The following is a 16,730-nucleotide window of genomic DNA, read 5'->3' as shown; positions in this document are numbered from 1 at the left end:
AGGCTGACATTATTTTCATCATTCAAGTTAATTGTATTTTGTGTACACTATGTGAATCGCGCAGGTAGGATAGATAGATGTGCGCTGTATTGCAACTCTCCTTTTTCAAAGTGTAATTTAGCTCGAATCGAGCTAAAACTATGACGGGATGAACGGAGCGCATCGCCAAGGTAGCCTACACTAACGATGGGGTCCGACCGCCCTTCGTAACGTATCCCTTGGCTGTGGTATACCTTGGCTAAGAAGGCTCTGGGAAACAGCGCTTCGGCTCCAAGGAAGGCTAACGATGTATCTTCGGAAGGTACATCGTAAGGGCGATTTACGATGTACCTTGGGTGGAGCTGTTTCCCAGAGCCTTCGTAGCCAAGGTATACCTTGGCTTAAGAAGGTTCTGGGAAACGCATCGCCACCTAGAGGTGGAGCTAACGACGTTCTTAAGAAGCACGTAGCGCTACGATGCCTCTGGGAAAAGCGGCCCTGGCCTGGTTTGAGGACTTGCTGCTTGAATTGGGCTGATGTTGGAGGTTGTATCTAGTGAAGCTCCACCAAGGCAGAAAAGAGCGCCCACTGTGTTCAATCACATCCGCATTCACGATATAATAGACATGCCACGATTCTGAAAGAACAGTCTAACCAACTACTCGGTAGACCTCAGTCGATAACGGAAGTGTGAAAAATGTCAGGCCGCGGTAAGGGAGGAAAAGGACTCGGCAAGGGAGGCGCCAAACGCCATCGCAAGGTTCTACGTGACAACATCCAGGGCATCACAAAGCCTGCGATCCGTCGTCTGGCTCGTCGTGGTGGCGTGAAGCGTATTTCTGGCCTGATCTACGAAGAAACCCGCGGTGTGCTGAAGGTGTTCTTGGAGAACGTCATCCGTGACGCCGTGACCTACACCGAGCACGCCAAGAGAAAGACCGTCACCGCCATGGATGTGGTCTACGCTCTGAAGCGCCAGGGACGCACCCTGTACGGCTTCGGCGGATAAGCGGTTTCTCTCCTCGTCTGTATTCCACCAACCCAACGGCTCTTTTAAGAGCCACCCACATCTGCAATTAAAAGCCATGTCTCCATGTCGAATGAAGCTCAAACATTGAAAATTAAAAGCTCATTGTAAATAGCCTATATTAAATACAAGCACGATATCCTATATTACACTTTATTTTAAAAAGCTCCATATTACGCCTTACATTGTACGGTGTAGGCTATTAACCACTACAGAATCAAGCCCACGGGAAATTAACGTTAGAAGAATAAACTCAGACGTAAGAGCAGTTGTTGCAGAAATGTACTCAAAACAATTAAAGAACAGGAGTATGCGCTAGGGGAAGAGTTTCTCAATGGAAAAGACGTTTTCGCCGTTATTCAGACTGGGATTAGCAAGAGTGCTAAAAAGTGATCTGTTAAAATGAATTGAAATGAATTGATTTGCTAGAGTTCCAAGGGAAATGGGCTACTCCAGCCCCGCTCCTCGTTCTGGGCGGTTGGAAGTCCCTTTATTTTATTTTCACAATTCATTTTTCGCCGAGTCTGGCTACCAGGCAATGGCTGGTCCCCCAACATCAAATTCGACCCCACCAGGGTCCAATCCCACCGCACTAGGCTACCCTACCAAGACTAGAATCACAGCACTTTGTCATATTTCGTGATCGGCTACCGAAGGAGTGGCTGTCCCACGCTTAGACAACTATTGATCGAGATGGTGATGACACATTCGGGGACAAATTACAGCATTTATAGCGAGCACACATATTCGAAAAATATATAAAGAGTAGCACCATGGAATTGCATTCTTTCATAGAAAATATGGGTGGCTCTTAAAAGAGCCTTTGGGTAGATTGGAGCCGTGGAAAGCCGCCTCTTTACTTGGAGCTGGTGTACTTGGTCACTGCCTTGGTGCCCTCGGACACGGCGTGCTTGGCCAGCTCACCGGGGAGCAGAAGGCGCACGGCGGTCTGGATCTCCCGGGAGGTGATGGTTGAACGCTTGTTGTAGTGAGCCAGGCGAGAGGACTCTCCGGCAATGCGCTCGAAGATGTCGTTCACAAAGGAATTCATGATCCCCATGGCCTTGGAGGAAATGCCGGTGTCGGGGTGGACCTGCTTCAAGACTTTGTACACGTAGATGGCGTAGCTTTCCTTCCTCGACTTTCTGCGCTTCTTGCCGCCTTTGGCAGCGGTTTTGGAGACAGCTTTCTTGGAGCCCTTCTTGGGCGCGGACTTCGCGGCAGGTTCGGGCATTTTTCTTTATGTCTCGTTGCTTTTCAGGAACGAAATGTGTCCAACAGCGCGTAGTCACCCAGTATATGTAGGGAGAGTATGCAAATATTTAGGCAAGGCTCCCGTAATTATCTGCGTTGAGCTCTGACGCCCTCGTTTACCCAACGAACCAAATTGACCGCGCATGCTCAGGAACTCCTCACTTTCCCAGCTGTCGGTCGTGAGGTCTGACGTCACTTTATTGGCTGTAGCATTGCCGCCATTGTGGGGTGTAGTCCAAAATCCCTATGGGGAAAATGAATTATTTGAGACACACATACGGACACTTTCCCCATAGACATCCATTGTAGGAGCACTTTGTTTACACCTCCAACCCACGTTTGTTTGCACCTCCGATTGGCATGGACGAGTAGTGCGTGACGTCACTGCAGGCAAAATAATAGTAGACTATTTGCGGAAAATAAAGTTGGTGTTTAATAATGATTCCTAGAACACAGTAGCCTACGTAGAATTTAAAATAAATTGTTGAGTTAAATACATAGGTAATTGGCGTTGAGTTTTGTGAATATTGAAGCCCTTAGCCTGGTTGATTCTCAGGTCAGTGTTGAACCTAACATGACACATCACAGGACAGCTTTCTCAAAATATGGTGAACGACAAACCCTGATATGCACACAAGTAGCCTACACCAAGCAGTTTGGTAGGTAGCTATGGTCACACTAACAAAAGGACATGGTCTGCAGTTGGATTGTTATTCCTTGCTTAATCCTCTTCATTCCTTGAGGAACATAAGGCTATCTATCTACTATCTATCCATCTATCTGTTTCCATCTGGTCCTGTCCTGTGCAGCATGTTGTACCTTGTCCCAAGTTAGGTCGCCATTTTTAGTTCCGAGCTCACAATTCTGTGCCAGGATGTTCTTGGCCTCCCTTGTTTCCTCTGAAATTCCAGCCCCCTAAAAGTCCTGAAGTCATTGGGCCCAGGCCTCCATATTGGCATTGGGCATTTTGGGGTATTTCCATAAAAGCACCACTGCACACTACCACTGTCACTGCTATCACTCCTCACTGATATCAGCAGCCAGTTGTTCTGACAGGCCTGTTCCCCATATTCTTTTAATGACTTGTTCACAGTCATCAATGTCAAGACAGGCTGCGTAGCCTAGAAAATAAGAATATTCCAGCGTAGACGTCATTCACTATTGCATCGTAGATAGCTGTGCTTGACTGAGTGTAGCGATTTATTTGCAGGTGCCTATAGGCTATTGTGGTGAATTTAGAAGTTTTCGGTAGTCTTCACATGCCTTAGAAATAAACTATAGCCTGTGCACTCTTTGTATCTCAATGATAGATGATTCAACACTGGCAGATTAGGCCCTGTGTGCAAATCAGAAGCTGGGCCTTGGCTGTCACAGAGTAGACGTAGGGCAGACTAAGGACACCAGACTAGGGTGCTAAGGTAATGCGTAAGGACTAGGAATTGAGGGACCATATGACAGTCATATAAATTAGGACTTGAACAAAGGATATTAAAACTTAAGTTTGTAATGAATAGAGTCTTTGAAGAGTGGACAGGGAGGGATGACAGTGGCCCACAGAAAGTGGACCTGATAAGGTGTAGATCAGGCACCAGACAGCTGAATGAACAGTATTGGGCAGAAGGCACTGCCCTAACTTTTAATAAGATGGACCATAAATCTGAAAAGTCACCTGTGACAACTGATGGAAGCAGCCTGTGACAACTGATAGACAGAGATGAACTGTTAGGCCTGTGTGCGAAGGTCATCTCTCCTGCAGGACACTCACGGAGACTTATTTGCTCTTGTTGAAGCAAACACCCTCTGTTGATCACCTCTGGATTCTGGAGTTTCTTCATCTGAATTTGATTGTATTGATAAAGTGTTCTAAGTATAGTTTAAGACAAAATTTTCACCACATTTGAATGAAATCACAATGGCCCTATGGGAGTTTAAAATACGCAATATGCCTAATTGTTTCCTGCTTTCGCCCTCTTGGCTCCCATTTAGTTTAAGTTTCTACTCATGTCGCAATAGTCTACCATGGTATAGGCCAGGGGTGCCCAATACGTCGATCGCGATCGACCGGTCGATCGCAAAGGTAGTGTGGGTAGATCGCATGGCATTGAAAAAAAAAAAAAAACACCCCCCGCCCCCCCCCAAAAAGTTAGCCTATCATCCATCCTCACTATGGCATTTGCCACTTGATTGACGTACAGGTATGCCAGTCTGAGATCTCATCTTTTCAAACACACGGTTCACCACGCATGCGCGCCAGTTGCAATTCTCCGGCGAGCTGATTAGCCTACCTAGTTGATGTGAGACACACTGATGTGAGATGGCTTAGTAGGGGGAAATTCCTGCAGAGGTTCCGAGAGCTCTGTCCGGAGATAAAAGAGTTTCTCCTTGTCACTAAACATGCAGAATACAACCAACTAAATGACGATCAGTGGCTGCTAGACTTGGCATTTTTAACCGATCTGACCAACATGTTGAATGATCTTAATTTAGAGCTGCAAGGAAAATACAAAACCGTGGTCAATATGATTAGCTCAGTTAATGCTTTCAAACGAAAATTGCAACATGTGTCCTCAAAACTGCAGCGCCATGATTTGGCGAACTTCCAAAACCTTGCGTCAGAGTTGGAGATGCAAAAGAAGGCTTGTGCGCAACTTGACAGTGCGCGTTTCGCAGAGCAGATTTGGACAATTGTATCAGAGTTTGACAAACGCTTTCAAGACTTTGCTGTACTCGAGCCAGTCGCTACATTTATGTGCTACCCATTTCAGGAAGATGTTGAGGTTGATTCACTCGCATCAAAAATCGCAACGCTGTTTCACCTGAACCCGTCTGGAGTGGAGGACGAGATGTTGACACTACAAGCTGACATTCAGCTGAAGGCCAGGGCTCATGGACAGTTCTGGAACTTACTCACAGAGGAAAAGTACCCAAACATGAGGAAATGTGCTACCTTCTTGACTGCATTATTTGGCTCCACTTATTTATGTGAGTCAGCCTTTTCCCACATGAAGATTATTAAGTCCAAATACCGTTCCACCATGACTGATGATCATTTGGAGGCCTGCTTGAGGATGGCTACCAGCAGCTACTGCCCGGACTATGCAACCCTGGCTGATTCCATTCAGTGCAAGTCATCAGAGTAAGGTAGGCTAATGACCAAAAATGTTGTGTTGTATTGTGCCATACGGGTTCATGCAGGTATGCAAGGTATACCAACATAAGATATACTCAGTGTATATATATATATAAAAATATGTTTAGCATTTTTAATGTAGGTAGATCATTTGGACTTGGTCATTTTAAAAGTAGCTCCCAAGCTGAAAAGGTGTGGGCACCCCTGGTATAGGCGATTGATTCTTAGCAGTTCCCGCTTAGTCACTTATCTTGTTATTCCCTGTAGGGTAAATACTTTGATCAAGAACACAATCTTGCTTGAGATAAACGTTTCTAGAAACTAAGCCATATTTATTTAATTCTGCCTCGACCACGTCTATTCACATCATGTAGGCTAGTTTAGAATCCCAAAATCACACAGACCAGAAAGAGCTAATTGCTCAGATCACTCAACAATAATCACCTACATTTCCTTCCATGTAGGCTAGGCCTATCTTCACTACATGGGCTGCTATAGGATAGGCTAGGCTATGCTAGACGACTGGGCTCCTGCTTTGTCTATAATGACACAATATCCTAGCCTACTCAAGATGCGATTGAGATATTATTATAGCTAGGTCATCAAATTCAGTAAAAAGAAAACGACGAGTGTGTGTTGTGATAGTTGCGTTTCACTTTTTGCAATCCTATAACAAAATGTAGCCTAATGTTTTGAAATATGGATGCTTTTGTGCTTATTAGCCTCTTTTTTTTATTGAAGCATTATTTCACCTGTTTCGTCAAGAAATTTGGTTATTAAATGGGGACAATAGGCTGTGACACAATCTAAACGGAGAGAGATTCTGCGCGGCACCTCACTGCATAGGCTAGGCCTACCAAACAAATGAGGACATTGCCCCAGACGAGGGGCGTAATAGGCGACAGACAGTCCAAAAGACCAGGGGGATTCATTCTGCACGTAATCCAAATGTGAATCACCCAGGGAGGGAGAGAAAGGTAGCCTCACACACACGGGCAGACACCAGCTTGATAGGGATCTCAGCCCCAGTTTCAACGCTGTGCTTTACGCACCCCAAAAGAGACCCCGTTTAAAAACCCCGGCACCACTTCTGTGTACCCTAAATCATTTTAGCCCCTCGCCAGACAACTTGGCTCACTGTGCAACGATTTCTGTCCATAATCGCTTGTACTTTTAGACATTTTAGGAGTCAAATGCCACTGGAAACCTAGTGCGCACGGCTCCATCCGAGAGATCAACGGCGACGTTTTCACCCGGTCGCGAATAAACAGACGAGGCCGCCGCTACACAAACAACTTTATTTCGAACGACAAATATGCTGCTCGCTGTCACATTCTCTTTCGGACTTGTGCTCCACTCCAACTTAGATTTTTAGCCCTTTATTCGCCAGGAGAAAACACAAGAGGGACAGCATTTTGGTAACCGTGAGCTGCTCGGTGGTGGGGCTGAGTCCACACGGTTCTCATGGCGCGTTTAAGGCCAACCCCTCGCAGCATCGAGGACTCACAGTCAGCAGGACCGACATACAGTAGCCTACGTGTGTGATACCGCAGAGCAAAGTGAAGACAGACATGGCAGAAGTCGCCCCAGCTCCCGCATCCGCCGCCCCGGCCAAGGCACCCAAGAAGAAGGCAGTAGCCAAGCCCAAGAAAGTGGGACCAAGCGTCGGCGAGCTGATCGTCAAGGCTGTTTCCGCCTCCAAGGAGAGGAGCGGTGTCTCCCTGGCAGCGCTCAAGAAGGCCCTGGCTGCCGGCGGCTACGACGTGGAGAAGAACAACTCCCGCGTTAAGATCGCCGTCAAGAGCCTCGTCACCAAGGGCACTTTGGTACAGACCAAAGGAACTGGCGCCTCCGGTTCTTTCAAGATCAACAAGGCCGCCGAGGCGAAGGCAAAGAAGCCAGCTAAGAAGACCGCCGCCCCGAAGGCCAAGAAGGTAGTCGCCAAGAAGCCCGCTGCAGCCAAGAAGCCCAAAAAGGCCGTGGCTAAGAAGCCTGTAGCCGCCAAGAAATCTCCCAAGAAAGCCAAGAAGCCAGCAGCAGCAGCTAAGAAGGCGACAAAGAGCCCCAAAAAGGCCAAGAAACCCGCGGCACCCAAAAAAGCCCCAGCGAAGAGCCCCAAGAAGGCCGTCAAGCCAAAAGCTGTCAAGCCCAAAGCTGCCAAGCCCAAGGCTGCCAAGGCAAAGAAGGCAGCCCCTAAGAAGAAGTAAATATCTTCTTTCCGTCCTCTGTACCATTTAAAAAGGCTCTTTTAAGAGCCACCCACCCCTCTCCATAAAAGCGCATCTCCATGTATGGTCACCAGCTTCACGTGGGCGCACACTCAATAATATAAATATTTAATTTATAAAGCAGTTTCAGTGAGATAATTTAGGTGTTAAAATGTGTTTTACACACGCTGGGGTTTCATTATAATACACTTCCACAGCACTAATAACGGGAGGTTAGGGATTTCATCTGTAGGATCTTATTATTATTATTATTGGAACGTCTGATGCCTGTGCATTGTCATCAGAGCGTAGTTTATTAAGCATTTGTCCTTTTGGCGCCTGAAATGAGAGGAGTAGCCTAGGTAGTAGTAGCAGAGTAGGCCGTGGGCAGCAAGGCTCGTTCGTAAGGGATCAGGACTGCGCAGTCAATGACCAGCGCCGATCGCCGCCATGCTGTGGCCCTTGCATTGTGGCTAAATTCCGTCCGACTTGCGCTAGCCACATTCATCATTAGAACAGCCACTTCACTGCCTATCTCGGATATAAAACGCCAATTACGACTATGTCGTCGTACATCTACTGGCCATATCACTTCCATCATGATACGTAGGCTAGGGGTAGGCCTATTGCAATTACAAAATAAAGTAAAATGTTTAAGAAACCTCCATAGACGTGCATGGTTTCTCTCTGTGGGCCCTCTGATGGTAATGTAAGTGACTTGAGATTGGCACAAGCATGTGCTCCTATACCAAGTACGCCTGTATTAATTTGTAGCCTATAGCAGTTGGTTAAAGCAATCGGGTATTTTCAGATAGTTTTATCCAGTGACACTTTGAGCAAGAGTCAGGGTTAAGTGGCACACCGGTTGAAAATATTTGTCTGTTCAGTTCGAACAGGACCATTGACTTGTGTGCAGCTGAGGGTCTGCATGACAACATGGGAAGGGGGGAGTAGGCCAGTGGTAGTCCTGGAAGTATTGGTAGTCTATTGAGCTTGATGGGATAGTTGAGTTGTTGCCCTGTTCTGTACATTATTTCAGATCTATGGATATCGAGATTTATAGAGATCTATTAGGGAGGATCAACAGCCAAAACAAACTAAATGTAACTTATGCATCGCACTTCGAAACTTTGAAATGGATTGCGCTTTTATAGGGAGTGAAGTGGGTGGCTCTTAAAAGAGCCTTTGGGTTGATGATAAACCTCAGTAGCGACTTCACTTGGCTTTGACAGCCTTCTCGGTCTTCTTGGGGAGAAGCACCGCCTGGATGTTGGGCAGCACGCCGCCCTGGGCGATCGTCACGCCTCCGAGAAGTTTGTTGAGCTCCTCATCGTTGCGGACAGCCAGCTGAAGGTGGCGGGGGATGATACGACTCTTCTTGTTGTCGCGGGCAGCGTTGCCGGCCAACTCCAGGATCTCAGCAGTCAGGTACTCGAGCACAGCGGCCAGGTAGACCGGTGCACCGGCTCCCACACGATGGGCATAGTTGCCCTTACGGAGAAGTCTGTGAACACGACCCACGGGAAACTGGAGACCGGCGCGGGATGATCGAGTCTTGGCCTTGGCCCTTGCTTTGCCTCCTGTCTTACCGCGTCCGCTCATTTTTCAATGTCTGAGTAAGGACTTCAGAATTAGAATGATGTGATACTGCGGTCGGATTGTTATACCTTGCGTAAAGTAGCGCTCTTTAGCCTTTGTCGGCTTATCCAATCCCAGGCTCCATGTAAATGTTCCAATGGGGAAGGAGGCGATAGCCAGCCAATGAAGTCGCACAGAGAGGCCGTCCAATCAGCGCACGGCTGCGGACGTTATAAAATGGCACATTGCCTTTTCCAAAGCGTTATTTTCCCCTCGTGTAGAAGAAAGCTCATGTCATGGCCAGAACAAAGCAGACCGCCCGCAAATCCACCGGTGGCAAAGCCCCGAGGAAGCAGCTCGCCACCAAGGCGGCTCGTAAGAGTGCACCAGCCACCGGCGGTGTGAAGAAGCCCCACCGTTACAGGCCCGGGACAGTAGCTCTGAGAGAGATCCGTCGTTATCAGAAATCAACTGAGCTCTTGATTCGCAAGTTGCCATTCCAGCGCCTGGTGAGGGAAATCGCCCAGGACTTCAAGACCGACTTGCGCTTCCAGAGCTCTGCTGTGATGGCACTGCAGGAGGCCAGCGAGGCATATCTGGTCGGCTTGTTCGAGGACACCAACCTGTGCGCCATCCACGCCAAGAGAGTGACCATCATGCCCAAGGACATCCAGTTGGCCCGCCGCATTCGCGGTGAGCGCGCCTAAATTGGCCAGAGTTGCTTTATCAACATTCCCAAAAGGCTCTTTTAAGAGCCACCTCATTATCTCATAAAGCCAATGTGTTCCCATTGTAACCTGCACAGTCAAATGCGTCCTGATGGGGGTAGTTTGGACTGCTATTTCTTCTAGACCGTCCATTCATCAGTCTTGAAATCCACGTTACAGCATTATACAAGACTTATTTTTATACAGTGACATTACATCCAGCCATGGCTTTCGCCTGTACTGACTTTTTTGACCCCCACGAAAACAACTTGGTACTTCCAAGTCATAGTTGAGTCCCTTCCAGACTTTGATTACAGACTCAGAAGTATGAACATGCCTTCTAAATGGTTTATTCAAGCACTGGCAACATGCTTTGTTGAGCGTATGACGTAAGCGACAACATACTCAGGGACGGACTGGGACAAAAATTCAGCCCTGGCATCTTGGCCCAGACCGGCCCACAGGACTGGACTGGGTGAATATTTCCTACCGGGAAATGTAGCCCCAGTCGGCCCACTAGCCGAGCCGACGCGTGAAATGGAACACCTTCAGTTTCGTTTTGTTGACGGGGGGGGGGGGGGGGGGGGGGGGGTGCTGCTGCGCGATTTGTTGAGGGGGGGGGGGGGTGCTGCTGCGCGATTAGTTGACGGGGGGTGGGGGGGGGGGGGGGGGGGGGGGGTGTTGCTGCGCGATTTGTTGACGGGGGGGGGGGATGGGGGGGGGGGTGCTGCTGCGCGATTTGTTGACGGGGGGACGGGGGGGACGGGGTGCTGCTGAGGCTCTCTAGCGGCCCACGCAAATGACACCTGAAACTAACAGAGGGAGGGCTGGGGCCTACATATGATTGGGCCAGCCCAGTGTCAGTATAGAAAATGGACCAATGGGCCGCTGTCCCTGCTCTATGGGCCGTTCGTTAGCTCGTTTTTTTAGATCGGCCCACAAGTAGGTCCGGCCCACCGGGCATTTGCCCGGTACGCCACATGGCCAGTCCGGCCCTGAACATACTTTAAACATTTGATAGATTGAACGGCTATTTTAACTTGATGGGAAACCCACCGCGAAATGAGGTAAATGTTGACTTCACACCTGCTTTGTGGTATGTTAGTTGGGCTATTTAAAAAGCTTAAAAGCCTACCTATAAAATAACACAAAGCCCTTTAGCTTCCTCTAGTGGCTGTAGTTACAAATTAGCCTACATTCTGGTACAGATGGATTTCCATCAACTCACTGTTGACTGTGTCACCTGCCTTTTCCTGTCTTTTGGCAACCCCTATGTCTTCTATGTTTTGCTATTTTAACGCTTGTATATATGAAAAAAATATCAGTATAGTTGCACTTTGTAAAAAATGAACATGACGCCATGCTGCAAGGTCTAGAGGTCTGGAAAGCTATTCAGAACATCGGTATGCCCATTAGAGTAGAACCAGAAACTGTTTTTTATGGAATAATTGTGGAACTGCTTTTATGGAGAAAAACAGTATTGTTGAGCAATATAAAGGTCTGTTGTATTTGGTAATTTGTATAGTAGCCTATAAGATGTCCACTGACAATGTGGTCATCACTAGTGGAATTGTATTTAAACAAATAATTGTAGAGCTGAAAAGAAGATGGATAGTCTACTCATGTTAAGCCCTGTTTTAAGGTTACTTATGATCATATACAATGGTTCAGATCAAAAAGTTGGCAAAACTAACACTTTTGAGAGAGTCTGATAATTGCTCTACCACCGTTTTGGTCATTGATGTGGTTGGGCACCTTGAAAAATCATTCAAAAAACATGTTAAACTATCAATTTCAATGACATTCACCGAGGTGTTAGTAGGCGTTCTGACATATAATTCGCCATAAAGTAAGATTCTAGTTCATCTGGAAAGGTTTTTATTTTATTTTTATATTTAGCATATAACTATTTAGTCGCAGCACATAGCCTACGTGTGTAAACTTTCGCAAACTAGGTAGCCTACATAGCAACATAAACAATAATAGCTACCGTAAGTAGTTTCGCTTCCTGAATCCCCTCTACGGATTGATCTACACATCTACAATGGTCACGTCAATACTAGTCTGGATTTCATAAAATGGTTAATAAAACCCTACAGGATTCATACTTTGCGGCGAATTTGATGTCAGAACACCAACGGACACCAATTACCTCTTCGGTGAGCTTCCCCAGTGAGCATTTTCTGGTTGATAAAACGTTTAATAGACGTCTATAATCTAGGCTCAAAAAACGTCTAAAAATAGGTCAGACGTGCAAAGTGAAACGACGTCTATTTTTAGACGCTGATTAAACGTTCACATTTAGACCATATTTCACCAGTGTAATATTGGTGAAATGTATTCTAAATGTGAACGTTTAGTCAATGTCTTCAAATAGCCGGTATTTCACTTTGCACTTTTGAACCAGTTTTGCATGTAATTTCACCGGTTACCACAAACCGTATTTTAAACGACTTTAACTGAAAAATGCTCAATGAAAAATTGAACTGTTAAAGTAATTCTGGCTATAGGATTACAGCCAACCAGCAGCACATGACACACACAGTGAAATTAACACTAACAGTTTCTACTGGGACAAAAAACACCATGTGACACAGGCTACAATTTATTTTTTATTTCTTTGACCAAATATGGAACCAACACACATGTATGCAAAACAGCAAACACACAATTATGCATGTGATGTGGCCTCAGTTCACATCCAGACAGACTCTAAAAGAGAAGGGGGATATAACAGGGAAGAACAGGGGCCAGGAAGTAATCCGTATCAGTGAAAGAGGACCGAGGATCTATAATGGTGTGTGTGTGTGTGTGCGCATGCTCCTGGGTGTGGCCTAGAATGACCACCCCCAGGGCAAAAAAGGTCCTTGAGAAAGGATGAGAAACATGAAAAAATATTTGCCCTTAAATAAAATAAAAAAGCATTCATCTGTTGGGGCTGTGGTCAAAGCTACCCTCACCAGACCTCCCAGGAGCCTGCTGGAGGTGGTCCGCCATGGAGTTACATTACATTACAGTCATTTAGCAGACGCTTTTATCCAAAGTGACTAACATTAATTGCATTTAATGTAGGAAAAGCCAATATACTACTACTTCCCAGAACTCACAAGTGCATCTTCTTTCTCAAACAAGTGACTAAGAGCACTATCTAGTGCTGAAGGCAAAGTGCAAGAATAGCAATCTAAAATACAATAAGTGCTTAGGAGGGAGGATTGTTCTAGTACTTCTTGATGAGATGAGTTTTGAGTGTGCGACGAAAGATGGGCAGCGACTCTGCTGTCTTGACGTCAGTGGGCAGTTCGTTCCACCACTGCGGGGCAAGGACAGAGAAGAGCCGTGACCGTGTCGATCGACCGCAGGGGCCTCGGAGTGACGGGGCAATCAGTCGCCCCGAGGTAGCAGAGCGTCGGGAGGGGGTGTAGGGTTTGACCATGGCCTGGAGGGGGCTCCTTTCATTGCCCTGTAGCCTAGCGCCAGTTTTTAACTGGATGTGAGCCGCTACAGGGAGCCAGTGTATGGAACGGAGAAAGGAAGTTGTGTGGGAGAACATGGGGTGGTTGAACACCAGGCGAGCAGCAGCTTTCTGGACAAGATCCAGCAGTTTAATGGTAGACGCCGGGGTCCCAGCGAGGAGGGAGTTGCAGTAGTCCAGGCAGGAGATGACCAGGGCCTGGATGAGCACCTGTGCCGTTTCATCAGTGAGGAAAGTTCGAATCCTCCTGATGTTGTAGAGCATGAATCTGCAGGAGCGTGTGACAGATGTGATATGTGCGGAGAATGACAGTTGGTTGTCCAGGGTCTCACCCAGATTCCTCGCAGTCCGAGTCGGGGTCACCACTGTGTCTTCAATGGTGATGGCCAGGTTCCGATGCGCGCAGCCCTTCCCCGGGAGGAACAGCAGCTCAGTCTTGTCCAGATTGAGGTGATGTGTCGTCATCCACTCCGAGATGTCAGCCAAACACCCAGCTACAGCGTTGTATATTTCCAGGCTCTTTCGCTGTTGCGTTGGACTTCATTAAGGCCTCTATAATATTAGGGGAATAAAATAATCAAGTATATTATACCATGAAGTGAGATGATTTGACTGTACAACCAGTCATAAATTAAATATTGTTGAATACATATTACCTTCAACCCCAGAGTACAGCAACATTGCTGTGAAGGCCCTTTTTTTCTTCTCGCCCCGCCCCCTTCTTATTGAATTTGGACATCAATTTCTTGGTGAAGAGTCTGCAAATTAGAAAATGTAGTGTCACTTAAGCAGAGGAGAGAGAGAGGAGAGAGAAGAAAAGAGAGATAGAGAGAGGAGAGAGAAGTGTCATACACTACAAAACCACACAGTCAAAGAATAAGACACTACTCCCAACATTCCCTGGTGTACATACAAGGCAAACTCCTTGCGCAGTCATCGCTAGTACTGTTTCTTGCGTTTCATGGTGTTCAGGTAGCACCTGACATCAGGTCAGGCAGCAGGGCAGGGGCTCCCACACAGACGACTGCTCAGACCTGTGCAGAAATAAAGACAGAGGAAGAGAAATTAAAAAGGATAGAAGTTGTATTTCTCTGATGTGGCTGGTGGAGAAGGGCATTTTTTGTAACTCTGGGCTCATCCCCGGACACTGGTCCCTTGACGTATGTCTTCATAAAACCTGGTGTCTGCAACTGAAGATGATCTCATGCAGTCAAGTCTAACATGACTGCTCTTCCCTTTCCTCTTAGCTAGAGACATCAGGATAATTTATTTACGAAAAAGAACATGAATCTCCTTCAAACATTACAATATATCACATACATCAACGTACATGTTTGAAAGACAAACAAAACGTGGCATCTGCAATTGAAGATAATCTGCTCTTGTAATTAAAGGAAATATATTCACATTCCCATGCAACGCAAACACAACAGGAGGAATGTTGTGGAACTTAGCCATGGAATGTTGCTAGTGTATTTCTCGACAGCTAAAAACGTATTATCAGCAGACAAAACTGTACAGAAAGCACACTGCATACCAGGACAGATGATATACATTAATGGAGTCACTTAACACGTTATAGAATTAAACATAATCTAAATTGACGTTACATGAATTCGGTCGCTAACCGAGTGGTCACTAGCTAAACAGCTAACGTTAGCGAGCTAGCACTAGCAAACTGTCGAACTGTGTCACAAAAATAGCTAAAAGTCAATTAAGGGGATGCAGTTTATGAATACAAAGATCAATATTTACCCCCAAAGTAAAGATTTCCCAATTTCTCGCATGTGAAAAGCACTTGTTCCATCGGAGGGGATCATCCTGTTGCTCTACACCGGCTGCTTGTGTTCCGCTGTGATGGTTTGAAATATGCGCATGCGCAATGTGCGTGTTCAAACTCTCTTCATAGTACGGCGCTGCATGCATCAAAGTTCACACATCAATATTCTACTTGTGCAAATATAAAGCATTATCTTGTAGCCTATGGACGTCTCCGGTGCATCTTTTTCATATTTGCTGCTCTGATAATTATCTTGCTTGCCTACAGGACGTCTGGTGCATATTTTTGGTATTTACAGTTTTTAATTCATTTTAATAATGCTTTTATGCTTATTCTAAAATAGGTCTATATGATAGCCATAAATGAGGTAATTCTATATGATAGCTATATGGCAGCTAAATCACATATTTTGCTGGCTGCTAGCAGACATATTGAAATTACTGTGACGGTTTGGTGTGGGACCCAGGCGCAACAGGAATGGAGGAGGCAAGGAACGGTTAAAGCCCGGAGGGGCGATTTAATAAGGCAACACAAAGGGGGAGCCACAAAAATATAATGGGAGAAAACAAATAGGAGCCACCAAACTGCCACTAAATTATAAAATGTTCTTGGCTCAAGGGAGCCGGAGGGATACGGAGGTGGAGCAGGGTGAGGGCTCTGCTGGCTGGTACAACTCAGCAGAGGGGGTCCGGGATACTGGAGAGACGAGGAGGAGAGGCAGGGTGAGTGTTAGTAATCACGAGCAGAGAAAAAATAAGTTAGCTGGGTTGGCACTGCAACTGAGTAAAGTTCAACAGGCAAAGGGAAAAGCACTACAAAACACTGGTAAGTAAAAATGTAGGCTAGAGGCTATACATTACCACATGTGGGTTATGGTAAGATCTGGCGATGAATGGAGAGTAGACCAGGATCTTGTAGGGGTTGAAGGTGATTGCAGAACGAGGGACAGGTGTGGTGATGATGAATTGGAAACCGGTGAGCAGAGCCGCGCCCGCGTCACCGTCGGAGACGAGCGCGCCGTTCTTGATGTTGCGCACGGGCCGATGTGCTGGGCACGTCGGGATCCGATTCGATGTCACCGGAGTGGGAGGAGACTGCCGAGTCCGCAGAGCTGGCAGGAGACGGGGAACGCCCGGTAGTGGGGGGAAACTCCGGAGAGCCAGAGCGTCGCATGCCTGGCCCGAGGCGACGTGCGGTAGAGCGCGTAGGACGCCCCGAGCGCGCAGCGGGCCCAGAGGGGAGAGAGGAGGGAGACGGTTGTGGAGGCGAGGGCATGCGAGCCGTAACAATTACGTGTGCGTGAGACCACATTTCGCCGACCAATACCAGTGCAATATGATTTTGGAGAAAAACCTTCACACTACAATATAGTCTCTCGGCTACAACTGAACAAATAATCAAAATCTGTGTTTTGTGACACGTTGATGTTGTAACCGCATTTTAGCCGGTTGAAAATATGGCGAAAACAAGTCGTAGACGTTCTGACCGAATATCACCGAGATTTAACCTAGAAATCAATATTGAAAACACGTCTTGTGCTCACTGGGTTACCTATTATTGCAAATATAGGCCTAATGTCTAATTTGCATATAACAA

At 46.7% G+C, this 16,730-nt stretch overlaps 5 protein-coding genes across 5 annotated transcripts; 3 read left to right on the top strand and 2 right to left on the bottom strand.

Moving 5' to 3' along the window:
- Positions 1–676: 676 nt before the first annotated feature.
- On the top strand, positions 677–988 carry LOC311321753 (histone H4; the record flags this gene model as incomplete). The annotated part of the gene is made up of 1 exon (XM_084453760.1): positions 677–988. The coding sequence occupies one exon, from the start codon at positions 677–679 to the stop codon at positions 986–988; it is 312 nt and encodes a 103-aa protein (XP_084309886.1).
- Positions 989–1,862: 874 nt separating this feature from the next.
- Positions 1,863–2,240, bottom strand: LOC311321752 (histone H2B-like; the record flags this gene model as incomplete). The annotated part of the gene is made up of 1 exon (XM_084453759.1): positions 1,863–2,240. One exon carries the CDS (start codon positions 2,238–2,240, stop codon positions 1,863–1,865), a length of 378 nt encoding a protein of 125 aa, XP_084309885.1.
- Positions 2,241–6,961: 4,721 nt separating this feature from the next.
- Positions 6,962–7,597, top strand: LOC311321751 (histone H1-like; the record flags this gene model as incomplete). Its single annotated transcript, XM_084453758.1, has 1 exon — positions 6,962–7,597. One exon carries the CDS (start codon positions 6,962–6,964, stop codon positions 7,595–7,597), a length of 636 nt encoding a protein of 211 aa, XP_084309884.1.
- Positions 7,598–8,812: 1,215 nt separating this feature from the next.
- Positions 8,813–9,199, bottom strand: LOC311321745 (histone H2A-like; the record flags this gene model as incomplete). Its single annotated transcript, XM_084453752.1, has 1 exon — positions 8,813–9,199. The coding sequence occupies one exon, from the start codon at positions 9,197–9,199 to the stop codon at positions 8,813–8,815; it is 387 nt and encodes a 128-aa protein (XP_084309878.1).
- A 272-nt stretch (positions 9,200–9,471) lies between these two features.
- Positions 9,472–9,882, top strand: LOC311321386 (histone H3.2; the record flags this gene model as incomplete). Its single annotated transcript, XM_084453358.1, has 1 exon — positions 9,472–9,882. One exon carries the CDS (start codon positions 9,472–9,474, stop codon positions 9,880–9,882), a length of 411 nt encoding a protein of 136 aa, XP_084309484.1.
- Positions 9,883–16,730: the final 6,848 nt, after the last annotated feature.

The sequence above is a fragment of the Borostomias antarcticus genome, assembly GCF_949987555.1.
Source record: "Borostomias antarcticus genome assembly, chromosome: 19".
Taxonomy (NCBI): Eukaryota; Metazoa; Chordata; class Actinopteri; order Stomiiformes; family Stomiidae; genus Borostomias; species Borostomias antarcticus.
Note: the sequence above shows the minus strand (reverse complement) of the source record. Positions and strands in the feature narration are given on the sequence as shown.